Genomic DNA, 14,195 nt, shown 5'->3' with positions numbered 1-14,195 from the left:
ACACACAAAAGCGACAATTTGTTGTTGACAGAGGATAAAGGGCCCCATTACCTACAGTAGCTTAGGGCCTCATCAAACCTAAATCCAGCCCCATTCAGGTGGCAACGCTGTAGACTTGTTGGGGAGCTGGACCATAAAGAAGGCTGATTGACGAAGAATTGATGCTTTTGAATTATGGTGCTGGAGGAGACTCTTGAGAGTCCCATGGACTGCAAGAAGATCAAACCTATCCATTCTGAAGGAAATCAGCCCTGAGTGTTCACTGGAAGGACAGATTGTGAAGCTGAGGCTCCAATACTTTGGCCATCTCATGAGAAGAGAAGACTCCCTGGAAAAGACCCTGATGTTGGGAAAGATAGAGGGCACAAGGAGAAAGGGACGACAGAGGATGAAATGGTTGGACACGACTAAGCGACTAAACAACAACAAGCCCCACTGAATTTAAGAAGGCTTCCTTTTGAGGTGACGTGCATAGGACCGCACTGCCAGTGGCTAACGTGTTGGCCTTGAATCCAGGTTCCAATGCCACTGCGGGTGGAGATTTGAACCAGAGACTTCGTGGTCCTAGCTGGGCTTCCTAGCCACTCGCTGCTCTCATAATCACACCCCTTCCTTGGGAACCATCAACGTGTAATTTTGAGTGAGGAGGCGATGCATCACTGTCCCAACACGAGAGTAAACATAGCAAGAGCCCAAAGGTCCATTTAGTCCAGCATCCTTTGTTCTCACAGTGGCCGATCAGATGTGAATGGAAGTCTGCCAGCAGAACCTGAGTGCAAAAGTGCTCTCCCTATTTGCAGTCCCCAACCCCTGGTATTCAGAGACGGTTCCGCTTCCAACAATGGAGGGAAAATGTTATCATTGTGGCTAGTGGCCACTGGAAGCAGTACCCTCCATGAATTTTGCCTAATCCTTTTTTTAAAGCCATCCCAGTGGGAGGCAATCCAAAAGGTTGATCTTTTTCTTTTCCAATTTAAAAACTCTATTTTCAAGGGGGAAGGGAAAGTCAACTAGATCTGTTCACATATTTCCTCTCCACTGTGTGCAAAGCCACAATACACACCTACACACACACACATGCACACACCCCTTAATCTGCACTGAAAATGTCTTGTTTTTCTTTGCTTTTAACTGAAAAGGTAGATCCTGGGAGTAAGTGCAAAGTGCAAAAATCAACTGACAGGAAAAGCTGAAAGTAGCATAATTAAAATGCAAAATATTGTGTATCTGAAGAAGTGTGCATGCACCTGAAAGCTCTTACCAATGACAAACTTAGTTGGTCTCTAAGGTCCTACTGGAAGGAATTTTTTTATTTTTATTATTTTTTGACTACCGCAGACCAACACGGCTACCTATCTGTAACTAGAAATATTGTATATTATTGAACTATTAAACAGGTGTTTCTGTGAAACTTTGGAACCATGCAGCTAATTTCTTAAATCTAATCCTCCTTGATGTCTTTATTTGATGCTTACCTCATTCCAGCTGCTGTGTGTGAAGGAGAGAGAGAGAAAATGGATACAGCTGATCTCTGTTCTCATTCCAAAGGCAGAATTAAACTCTCTATTGCATACAAAAGCAAAAGAACAGTTAGCAAACATACCACTGCTAGTTTTAATTCTTTCAATAGTTTGCAAAGTGCTCATTACCTACTAATGCCCCATTATTCCCAACCCATTGACTGAGTCATTTACCAGTTAAACTCTCCTTGTGGTCAGCTTAAAAGCGATTAAAAGGAGACTGGTGTTAAATAGGTTGCAAGAACTGCTGGTGGTTTGGGGGGGGGGTTGTAGCCAAATTGTGGCAGTATCACACCTTCTCACTCTCATGCTGAAATGGGGACATTTTGGCCCGCCAGATGTTGTGAAACTGCAGCTTCCATCCTTTCTGGCAACTGGCCATGGTAGCTGGAGGAAATAAAGAGAAACCTTTTGCTCCCTCTTTCGCAACACCAGAACTTGTGGACATCCATTGAAGCCAAATGTTGGAAGATTCAGGACAGATGAAACTACACTGCACATAGATAAAATATATGACTCACTCCCACAGGAGTAAGTGATGGGATTCTGCTGACATAACTGTCAGTGGAGATTGGGGAGAGATTTTGATTCACATTTCAATTTGGACCTATTTATTCTGCAGTTGGGACGTGGGTGGCACTGTGGGTTAAACCACAGAGCCTAGGACTTGCTGATCAGAAGGTCGGCGGTTCGAATCCCTATGACGGGGTGAGCTCCCATTGCTCGGTCCCTGCTCCTGCCCACCTAGCAGTTCGAAAGCACATCAAAGTGCAAGTAGATAAATAGGTACCGCTCCGGCGGGAAGGTAAACAGCGTTTCTGTGTGCTGCTCTGGTTCGCCAGAAGCGGCTTTGTCATGCTGGCCACATGACCCAGAAGCTGTCTGCGGACAAACGCCAGCTCCCTCGGCCAATAAAGCGAGATGAGCGCCGCAACCCCAGAGTCGGTCACGACTGGACCTAATGGTCAGGGGTCCCTTTACCCTTTACCTTTTTTTTCTGCAGTTCCCGATACAGCTCCTTTTCCTCAACTCTCACCTCATAGCACATCCCATTCCTGCAAACTGTCAGTGGGACAGAGGGGAAGTGGGTAGGAACAATGGAGAAATTCACTGTTGTTTGCATTTTAATAAGAAACTACCCAAGGCACACTTTTCGGGCCAGTAGGGGAACAGAAACACAGTTATCCTTCAAAATTCACATTTCTCTGATTTTTGCAATATGGATTTTGGAAAAATGAGAAGCTGAGAGAAACCACAATTAAAAGAACATCTTTGCTCATTAGGAAAAGTGCTATGAATGTTATGGTGGTGATGGTGATAGCTGTTTGCATTACGAAATAAGCTCAGCCTAGATCTCTACCCCACCCCACTTTGTGATACAACAACAGTCATAGGCTTTCTTAGTTCCACACGTGTCCACCTGGATTTATTCCAAAGAGCTGCCTACACCGAGGTCTTTTAGACACAGGTGGAGAGGAAACGCTTAACTCAATGTTATTACTTAAAGAAAAGTGACAAACAGGAAACCAAGTCCAGGATTTCCTGCTTTACTTTGGTACTAACCCTGCATAGACATGTTAAATCAACAAGAATGACAGCATCATTTATTTTCAGTTTTGTGTGACGGGGAATCTTGTATTGTCTTACAAGCCTGTCTTCATTATAACCAAGTGAAAACAAGAAGGCTGTGTCACTGCATGCCTCGTTTCATAGCTTGGTTTCTCCATTCCTGGATGAGTATTAAGTGGTGAGCGTTTCAAATAGCAGACATAACTGTGTTTCATTGTTTGGTTTACTTTCAGCTGTGATAACCTTGCCTTCAAGAGACTCGGTTTTTATTATTCTCCTGAAGAATCTCCCCTCAAAGCTGTGTGTTAATGCCAATTGAACAGATAAGCTTGCTGTCATTTGTGGTTTTAAAGCAGAGGCTTTCAAACCTTTTAGGCCTTCAGGGAATGCTTTTTTCTTTCTTTCTTTCTTTTGACACACTATTATTCTTCCAGACAGTAGATTTTTTTTTCTGGTGGGATTCAATCACATACATACTGGCAAATTCAGGTTGTGCAATTGAAGTGAATTTGGTGCTCTTCCACAATAAGCTCACTTCTTCTCAAAATCAATACCTTTTGCGATCACTAAAATGGCAGGAAAACAGGCCAGAAAGTGTGTGGGGTAACAAATTGCTCGATGTTGTCTAACATCCCTGCCATCAGACCGAACGCTCCATAAAGAGGCAGTTTCATCTTAAAACCACCTAAAGTTTGTGCATTAAACAGGTTGTCAGGAAGCAGCCCCTGACTGACCTGTTGAGGAAACGGTGAGCACCGGGCAGAGAATTAGGAACCATGTTGTGGCTGGTTCGTGTTTGGCTCATGTAGGCATGTTAAGAATGTAAGAAGAGTCTGCTGGTTCAAGCCACTGTCCCATTTAGTCCATCATCTTGTTCTCATCATGGCCAACCAGATGTATGGAGGAAACCCACAAGCAGGGCCCGATCCCAAGAGCACTCTCCCCTGGAGGCTCAGAGCCATTGATTTCCTTCTTCTCCATCGATTTCTCCAACCCTCTTTTGGAGCTATCCATATTGGTGGCCACCAGAGCCTCCTGTAGTTTAACTCTGTGCTGTGTGAAGAACTATTCCAATAATGTTAGGTCACATTGCTGTGAATGAAGAACAGGGCCTGCCCTAGCATATGAAGTAGCTGCCTTAGGCGGCAAATGTTAAGGGATGGTGAGCTGTGGGGTAGGTTTGGAGGATGGAGCTGTGTGTAACCATGCAGCCTGCCGTTTGCTCCTTAAGCTAGCTTCAGGTGCGGTGGAGAAATGTTGTGCATGAAGTACAATTTGACTGCCAGACCAGCTGCCTTCTGCCCATGGAAGCAGCCATCTTTTCCTTCGCCTCAGGCAACAAAATGGCTTGGGCCTGTCCTGATCAAGACTGTGCCTTAGAATGTACTTCTCTGCTCTGTTTAAAACTCCTGTGAGGAGCTAGAAACTTTTGAAACATGTTTTGTGTGTGTGTGTGTGTGTGTAAAAGGATAAAGCTAATTTCATTGTTTCAGGCTCTTGGTTAATTTTATTAAATTATTCTTTGCTCTAAGTATCAAATGACAGCTACAGTATTTGTTAGTTGACCAGAAATTCATCCTGCAAAGCTGCCCTAGAATATCCTCCCACTCGGGAAAGTGAAGATTACAAGACATTTGATTTTATTTCTCTCAGCATTTTCTCTCTCAGTCTAAAGGGTTTGTCAGAAGAGGCAGCTTGGAAATGTTAAAGAAGCCTTTTAGTCACTGCTTAGCATTCAGGCTTGAGGAAGCAGAAGACAGATTTATCTCCTCTGCCCCCACAAATTCCTCATCCCTCTTCTCTGCCAAGGCCAGAAGGGCTTGGCTCAGAAGGGGTCAGGAGAAGGGGTTGTTTCCAGAGCTCCTTGGAAGAAGCCAAGGAGTTCTTCTGCTGGAAATAGTTGCTCCTCAACATATCCTTTGCTCCCTGGTGATTTTATTTGCCATGTGCATTTTGTCCTCCTAAGCTTCACGGTACGCGCACAAAAAGCTTATTCACTGTTTCACATTTTCCAGCAATGCTGCCCTGCTTTCTTTTCTTTTTCTTTTTCTTTTTTGTTAGCCACCAGAGTGGTTTAGCAGCTGGGCTGTTGTCCAAGCTATTTGGAATTCAAGAGTGGCAGAGAAGGCGAAAAACAAAGAGCCTGATGCTTAACCCCTGTTTTCACTTATTGGACATTCTCATCCCACCCTTTTCCTGCAAGGAATTTGATGCCAGCAACATAGGAAACTGCCTTGGACCAAGCCAGACCAATTGTCCATCTGGCTCAGTGTTGTCCACTCTTCCCTGCATGTATGGCTCTCCCCCTCCAACCCATTTTATCTTAACAACAACCCTGTGAGGTAGATTAGAGGGACTGACAGGCCCAAGCTCACCCAGTGGTTGGGTGGGGTTTTTGACGGGGGTGGGGAGGATCTTCAGATCTCATTGGCCTCCGACTGCAGCCTCCAAGAGCTGTTCAACAATAAAACAGCCTTCCTTGGAACATGGTGGACTCTCCTTCATGGGATGGCCATCCATGAGCGATTACCGTATTTTTCGCCCTATAGGACACACTTTTCCCCCTCCAAAAATGAAGGGGAAATGTGTGTGCGTCCTATGGGGCGAATGCAGGCTTTCGCTGAAGCCTGGAGAGCGAGAGGGGTCGGTGCGCACTGACCCCTCTCACTCTCCAGGCTTCAGGAGAGCCCCACCACCAGCCCCACAAGCTCGGGGGATAGCGGGGAGACGGAACGCCGCCATCCCGCTGTCCCCCAACCTGGTTTGAAGAAGAAGAAGAAGAAGAGTTTGGATTTGATATCCCGCTTTATCACTACCCGAAGGAGTCTCAAAGCGGCTAACATTCTCCTTTTCCCTTCCTCCCCCACAACAAACACTCTGTGAGGTGAGTGGGGCTGAGAGACTTCAGAGAAGTGTGACTGGCCCAAGGTCACCCAGCAGCTGCATGTGGAGGAGCGGGGAAGCGAACCCAGTTCACCAGGTTACAAGTCTATCGCTCTTAACCACTACACCACGCAAGCTCGGGGGACAGCAGGAGAGGTGCAGCACGCCTTTCCTGCTGTCCCCCGACTTGGTTAGAAGGCTGGCGGCGGGAGAAGCCTGCTCCTCCCCGTCGCCAGCCCTGCAAGCTCGGGGGACAGCGGGAGAGGCGCAGCACAGCTTTCCAACTGTCCCCTGACCTGGTTTGAAGGCTGGCGGCGGGGAGGAGCCTGCTTCTCCCCACCGCCAGCCCCACAAGCTCGGGGGACAGCTTCCCGCCCCAGCCTCGCGCCTGGGGGGGGGGGATAATTTTTTTTTTCTTTATTTCTCCCCCCAAAAAACTAGGTGCGCCCTATGGGCCGGTGCGCCTTAGGGTTGGGGGTTGGAAGTACCTTCCACTTCTACAGTTCTGTGAGTCTTCATCTCCCAATTGACGATGCTAGCTGGGAGCTAATGGGAGTTCAAGACCCTAGACCATGGATAGGCAAACTAAGGCCCGGGGGCCAGATCCAGCCCAATCACCTTCTAAATCTGACCCTCAGACAGCGTCTTTTTACATGAGTAGAATGTGTGCTTTTATTTAAAATGTGTCTTTGGGTGATTTGTGGAGCATAGGAATTTGTTCATTTCCCCCCCCCCCTTCAAAACATAGTCCGGCCCCCCACAAGGTCTGAGGGACAGTGGACCGGCCCCCTACTGAAAAAGTTTGCTGACCCCTGTCCTAGACTCATTTGTTGCTCATTTGACATCGCAGCCAGTAGGTGTGCCTGAGGATTGCACCACTGCATTCCACGTAGTGCTTGCTGCACAAATAGGGAGTTTCTGGCCCGCCCCCCCCTCCACACACACCCCAGGCACTTTTTGAAGACTTCTGTTGAGTTGTTTGGTAACCCAGTCGGTGGATTTGAAGTGTGTTGGCTGCAGTACAGGAGCTTGATCGCATGGATAAGGCTCTGCAGAGAGAAACTGGAAGTCCAGCACATTCCTTTGTGGTGACACGTCTGTGTTGTAGGGGAGAGGCTTTTGCAGCAGCCGCTGAGTTTTATCTGAAAGCTGTCAACGTTTTGAAAGTTGAGGCACTTTTTGCGGTTCCCCCATGCCCCTGAGGTTTGGCTGAGCGTCATCAGGGGCTGAACCTCCAGCGGGACAGCACCTGCCCTGTGGAACTCCTTGCCACTAGAGGTTCAGCAGCAGCCATCTCTACTCGTATTCCAAGAACTGTTATTATTCAGACTGGCTTTTTGCACCTGAGATTCTTTGCCAACCATCTCTTGCTGATGTGTCTGACATTTTTAGAATTGTAGAGTTGGAAGGGGGACCCCATGGGTCATCTAGTCCAACCCCTTCTGCAATGCAGGAATCTAAAGCTTCCATGGCCAATGGCCATCCAATCCCTTATTGTAATGCGGTGTTTTATAGTCTGTGGTGCCGCCTTGAGATGAGTTATATAGAAGTGCAGTTTATGGATATTTAAGTACCGTATTTTTCGCCCTATAGGACGCACTTTTTCCCCTCCAAAAATGAAGGGGAAATGTGTGTGCGTCCTATGGGGCGAATGCAGGCTTTCGCTGAAGCCTGGAGAGCGAGAGGCATAGGTGCGCACCGACACCTCTCGCTCTCCAGGCTCCAGGAAGCTATCCACAAGCCTTGTGTGCCCGGGGGAACTGCCCCCGGGAGCGCAAGGCTTGCGGGCGGCAGCCTGCAGCGCGGAGCAAGGGGCGCCCTTTGGAGGACGCCCCGTGCTTCGCGCAGGTGTCCGCAAGTTCCCCACAGGGCTCCCCACGCTGCGGATAGCAGCCTGCCGCCCGGCAGGCGAGGCACCCTGAAGCAGAGCGCCCCGCGCGCCGGACAGACATCCGCAGCGTGGGGAGCCCTGCAGGAGTTCCCCACAGGGCTCCCCACGCTGCGGATAGCAGCCTGCCGCCCGGCGCGCGTGGCGCCCTGAAGCAGAGTGCCCCGTGCGCCGGACACACATCGGCCAGCCCCACAAGCTCAGGGGACAGCGGGGAGGCGCAGCGCTGCCATCCCACTGTTCCCCGACCTGGTTTTGGGGGGGAAATAAAGGGGGGGAAATTTCCTTTATTTCCCCCCCCCCAAAAAAAAGTAGGTGCGTCCTATGAGGCAAAGCGTCCTATGGAACGAAAAATACGGTAAATAAACCAACAATAAATATGGTAAATGCCTGAGCTTCTCCCTTTCTCCCACTTTTAGGAGTCACCAGCCAACATGTCTCTCAAGAAGGAAGGTGTGCAGAAGAAATGGGCTGCCTTGAAGGAGAAGCTGGGTTCTCAGGACTCCGATCAGACGGAGGCCAACCTGGAAAACGCAGAGCCGGAGCTGTGCATTCGCCTCCTGCAGATCCCATCCGTGGTGAACTACTCAGGGCTCAAGAAGCGGCTGGAGAGCAGCGACGATGGCTGGATGGTCCAGTTCCTGGAGCTCTGCGGACTGGATCTCCTGCTTGAGGCCCTGGACAGGCTTTCCGGGAGGGGGGTCTCCAGGATCTCGGATGCCCTGTTGCAGCTAACTTGCATCAACTGCGTGCGAGCAGTCATGAACTCTCAGAAGGGCATTGAGTACATCGTGAGCAATGAAGGCTACGTCAGGAAACTCTCCCAAGGTGAGAGAATGTTTCCCTCGTTCATTCCACACAGTGTTTGCAGGCACACAAAACATGTAGTGGGACGCGGGTGGCACTGTGGGTTAAACCACAGAGCCTAGGACTTGCCGATCAGAAGGTCGGCAGTTCGAATCCCCACGACAGGGTGAGCTCCCATTGCTCGGTCCCTGCTCCTGCCAACCTAGCAGTTCGAAAGCACGTCAACGTGCAAGTAGATAAATAGGTACCGCGCTGGCGGGAAGGTAAACGGCGTTTCCGTGCGCTGCTCTGGTTCGCCAGAAGTGGCTTAGTCATGCTGGCCACATGACCCAGAAGCTGTACGCCGGCTCCCTCAGCCAATAAAGCGAGATGAGCGCCGCAACCCTAGAGTCGGTCATGACTGGACCTAATGGTCAGGGGTCCCTTTACCCTTTACCTAAAACATGTCGTTGCAATGCAACAAAAGTAGACCTAGACCATGGGTAGGACAAACTAAGGCCCGGGGGCCTGATCCGGCCCAATCACATTCTAAATCTGCCCCACGGACGGTCTGGGAATCTGCGTGTTTTTACATGAGTAGAATGTGTCCTTTTATTTAAAATGCATCTCTGGGTTATTTGTGGGGCCTGCCTGGTGTTTTTACATGAGTAGAACGCGTGCTTTTATTTAAAATGCATCTCTGGGTTATTTGTGGGGCATAGGAATTTGTTAAATTTTTTCCCTTCAAAATATAGTCCGGTCCCCCACTAGGTCTGAAGGACTGTTGACCGGCCCCCTGCTGAAAAAGTTTGCTGACCCCTGACCTAGACAATAAATAAAATATTTAGAAATACGCAGTGATTTTTTCTTTAAAAAAAATGTTTAGGGGTACTCTCATTTTAATAATCATAATTTATTTATTTATACCCCGCCCATCTGGCTGGGTTTCCCCAACCACTCTGGGTGGCTTCCAACAAAAGATAAAAAATACAATAAAACATAAGTCATTAAAAACTTCCCTAAACAGGGCTGCCTTCAGACGTCTTCTAAACGTCAGATGGTTGTTTATTTCTTTAACATCTGATGGGAGGGCGTACCACAGGGCAGGCGCCACTACCAAGAAGGCCCTCTGCCTGGTTCCCTGTAACCTCACTTCTCGCAGTTAGGGAACTGCCAGAAGGCCCTCGGAGCTGGACCTCAGTGTCTGGGCAGAACGATGGGGGTGGAGACGCTCCTTCAGGTTTACTGGACTTTCTTTACTCAAGAAAATCTCCATTATAGTAATTTTCCTACTCATATTGAAATACTGCCCTTCAATGAGGCCCAACTTTCATCCGTAAAACACCATGCATCCACATTCCACACTGCTCCACACATTAAACACTCGCTTCCGTCTGAGACTCAGGAAACACTGTGAGGGGAAATGAGGCCGCCATTGGGGGTAGCAACGGAACTGACGGTTCACCGTGCTAGAGAAGAAACTTAGAATTTTAATTTTTTTAGTTTATTTTCCCGTTAGATTCACAAAATGTTTAGGGGCATGCATGTTTAGGGGCACCCCCAGAAAAAAAAGCACTGGAAGTATGCAACCAAACTGAGCAGGGGCACAAGCAGGTGGGATTTGTGCCTTCCTGAACCAAGCCATTTCCTAAGTGGTTGTCTCGAGGTTAGACTAGGGTTACCAGACATCCCCGATTCCCGGGGACAGTCCCCGGATTTGCAAACCTGTCCTTGGACAAACTCCGTCCCTGGAATGTCCCCAGATTTGCAAATCTGTCCCCGGGAAACGTGGCAGTGGCAGCCTCAGCAGCCCGGAGCCAGCCTGGTAGCGCAGTTGGCTCTGGCTGGCTTAGGAGCTGCTCGCTGCCGCCACCACTGCCGAAGGGGAACCAGGGACGTCCGGTGGTACAGATCTCCTGCCCCTTTTGTTTTGACAGATCAGGGGAGGCTTGGGAGTCACGGGTGGGCGGGCGCTGCCCAGAAGGGGCACAAGGCACGTGGTTTCTCTGCCAGGCAAGGTACAAAGCCCTTCTTTTGCAGCCTGTGAAACGTAAATGTGCAGAGTTTTTTTAGAAAACCAGGCAACTGCCACCCGCACGTGACTCGCGAGCCTCCCCCGATCAGTCAAAACAAAGGAGGAAGGGGGCAGGAGATCAGGGAAGGCTCGGGAGTCGTGGGTGGGCGGCGCACCATTGCCCAGTTTTTAAAAAACTCTGTGCATTTATGTTTTACAGGGTGCGAAAGAAGGGCTTTGCACCTTTATACAATATGCATGTGTGCTTGGGCCCAGGGTCTTTTGCCTTATCGTTCCCACTACTGACTCCCTGTTGCTATTCAACTTAAAAAAAAAAAAAAAGTGTCCCCGGATTCATTGAAAAAAATCTGGTCACCATAGGTTAGAAGTACCCTCATTGCTGACCTCGGTCCCTCTGTCTCTGCAGCACTTGACACCTCGAACGTCATGGTCAAGAAACAAGCGTTTGAACTCCTGGCTGCTCTCTGCATTTACTCAGTGGATGGTCATGCTCTGGCGTTGGACGCCCTGGATCATTACAAGGCAAGCAGAAAGTCAGATGTATTGTTAAGGACACAATGTACACACATGTATGAAAATGCTCTGCTGAATCAGATCAAAGGTTATCTACTCTAGTGTTTTGTTTCCCACAGCGACTAACTGGAGGCCTCCAGGAATTCCGCAGCATCTCATAGGGATGGGTGGATTGGCCGCTTTGAAAGTGGCTTACCTGGCAAATGTAAATAAATAATAATAATGAGATTTAGTAGTGGGAAAGTAGTAGTAATAGTAGTAGTGGTGGTGGTAGTAGTAGTAGTAGTAGTAGTAGTAGTAGGGGAAGGGCTGTAGCACCCCTTGCATGCATAAGGTCCCAGCTTCAATCTCCAGCACCACCAGGTAAGGCTGGGAATATCTACTGCCCAAAACCCTGGAATATCTCCTGCCCAAAACCCTGGAGAGCTGGTGCCTGTCAGTGTAGGCAGCAATGAGATGGACCAATGGTCTGACTCTGTATAAGGCAGCTGCCTGTGTATCTACATATGTAGGCTCTTCATATAGAACAATATGGGGAGAGCTGTAGCTTATCTAGTAGGGCATATGCTTTGCATGCAGAGGTTCAATATTAATATTAATATCAATATCAATATCAATATCAGTGTTGATATTAATGTTAATATTAACCCAGCCGACTTGGTTTCCCCAGGCAGCATGTACAAAAACATAATACAGATGTACCTTAGAATTTGAACGGAATCCGTTCGAGAAGTCCATTCGACTTCCAAAACATTTGACTTCCAAGGCGCGGCTTCCGATTGGCTGCAGGAACGTCCTGCAGCCAATCGGAAGCTGCAGAAGCTGCGCCGGATGTTCGGCTTCCGGAAATAATTTGAAAACTGGAACAGTCACTTCCGGTTTCTGATCATTCAGGAGCCAAAACCTTTGAAGTATACAGGTGTTTGGCTTCCGAGGTTCCACTGTAAAGCATTAAATGTTAAGAAGTTCCCTATACAGGGCTGCCTTCAGGTGTCTTCCAAAGGCTGTATAGTTACTTATCTCCTGCCTGCTGGAGAGCCACTGCCAGCCAGTGTACAGTTGACAGTTTTGAGCTAGAAAGAACCAATTGCCTGACTCAGTTTAAAGCAGCTTCCTGTGTTCAGCTGTTTTATTAAGAGACTATAGCTAAGTTGTAAAGCACTTACTCTGCAAGGGGGAAATCCCACAGTTGGTCATTAGCATCTCCATGAAGGGCAGTTGATGGGGAAGAAAACCCTTCTGTGATTCTGGAGAGCCCTTGACAGTCAAAAGTAGGTGGTTCTGGGCTTGATGTCCAAAGGGTCTGGGCAGTTTTGATGCAAGCAGCTTCCCGTGTTGCTCTTGATTTTGAAGCGATTTCTATGTCACAGACGGTGAAGAACCAACAGTACCGCTTCAGCGTCATCATGAATGAGCTCTCGACCACCGACAATGTGCCCTACATGATAACCCTCTTAAGTGCCATCAATGCGGTCATCCTGGGGACGGAAGAACTGAGAGCTCGGATGCAGCTCCGCAATGAGTTCATTGGTAAGGATGGCAATCTGGAAACCTAGAACATGATGCAACGTCAATGACAGAGCCATTCCTTGATCCAGACTGGCGTTCTAGGATGCTGTGGTCTAGGTATATATAGACTAGTCATATACAGAAGGGACGCAGGTAGTGCTGTGGGTTAAACCACAGAGCCTAGGGCCAATCAGAAGATCGGCAGTTCGAATCCCCACGACAGGGTGAGCTCCCGTTGCTCAGTCCCAGCTCCTGCCAACCTAGCAGTTTGAAAGCACGAAGTGCAAGTAGATAAACAGTTACCACTCCGGCAGGAAGGTAAACGGCGTTTTCGTGCACTGCTCTGGTTCACCAGAAGCAGCTTAGTTATGCTGGCCACATGACCCGAAGCTGTACGCCGGCTCCCTCGACCAGTAAAAGCAAGATAAGCGCCACAACCCCAGAGTCGTCCGCGACTGGACCTAACAGTCAGGGGTCCCTTTACCTTTTTAGTCATATACCCAAGATATATAGCTGATTCTATGTGTAACTGTGAGCAAGGAAAATACTCTGACATTTAGAGTGGAGCCTTCCATGTGCATCCCTGTCGCCATCTGCCTTTTGAGCATTTGAATGTTGAGGCACATGCCTTGGTGCACCTTTCCTCTACTGAACCACCCTGGCTCTCAGTGAGAACTGAGCCCCCACCCCCTTGTTTAACTTCTAGTTTGTGATTTTCTTTCTGTATGTTGCATGGCAGTTTCTAGGGCATGGCTGTTTCAGAAAAGGCTCCCCTTACCCTCTTCCATCATCTGATACAATCAAACCTCGGAACTCGAACGTAACCTGTTCCGGAAGATCGTTCAACTTCTGAAATGTTCGAGTTCCAAGGCACGGCTTCCGATTGCTTGCAAGAGCTTCTTGCACTCAAGCGGAAGCCACGTCAGACGTTCGAGTTCTGAGGAACGTTCAGAAATCAGAATGTTTACTTCCGGGTTTTTGGTGTTCGAGAACTGAAATGTTCAGCGCCAGAGCCTTTTGAGTTCTGAGGTTTGACTGTAATTAGCTACCAGACTATGTTCAAGGTTCTGGTTTTGGCGCATAAACAGGTTGGGACCAGGAGACGCATTCCGCATAGTGTTAGGAATCAGGTCTTCAGTGTTCCGGCTCCTGCCTTTTAGGTCACGACTGGACCTAATGGTCAGGGGTCCCTTTACCTTTACCTTTTATTCTTGCTGTTTGCTACACTGGGCTCCTTTGTGAGGAAGGGTGAGATTTAAATAAATAGAATAAGTTTGTTAGTAGGGCTGGGCACAACCTGGTTTTAACATCATGATATATCACCATCTAAACATTGCAATATACTGGTCTATCACAATGTCTGAAATAAGGAAATAGCCATGTTAAGGCATTGGCTGGCTTTGTGGTTTGTCCCTTATCTTTATTTATGCATAGCACACAGTCACGTGTCTGTGAGTGAGGTCCCTAATAAGGAGGATTGGCGATAAAAAAT

General features: G+C 48.4%; 1 protein-coding gene across 7 annotated transcripts in view; it reads left to right on the top strand.

Annotated features, from left to right (window-relative positions):
* The window catches only part of INF2 (inverted formin 2), a 70,134-nt gene that overhangs the window by 27,660 nt on the left and 28,279 nt on the right, over positions 1-14,195 (top strand). For all 7 annotated transcript variants that reach the window (XR_013840667.1, XR_013840668.1, XR_013840669.1 and 4 more), the window contains exons 2-4: positions 8,280-8,688; positions 11,088-11,203; positions 12,565-12,724. Coding sequence is in view for 3 of the 7 variants with exons in the window: in XM_079983719.1 (XP_079839845.1) it covers positions 8,295-8,688; positions 11,088-11,203; positions 12,565-12,724 (670 nt within the window). In the remaining 4 variants the exon portion in view is untranslated. The remainder of the gene's footprint in view (positions 1-8,279; positions 8,689-11,087; positions 11,204-12,564; positions 12,725-14,195) is intronic.

This window comes from Podarcis cretensis (genome assembly GCF_951804945.1).
Source record: "Podarcis cretensis genome assembly, chromosome: 1".
In the NCBI taxonomy this organism is placed as follows: Eukaryota; Metazoa; Chordata; class Lepidosauria; order Squamata; family Lacertidae; genus Podarcis; species Podarcis cretensis.
This window is presented reverse-complemented; position numbering and strand designations above follow the sequence as displayed.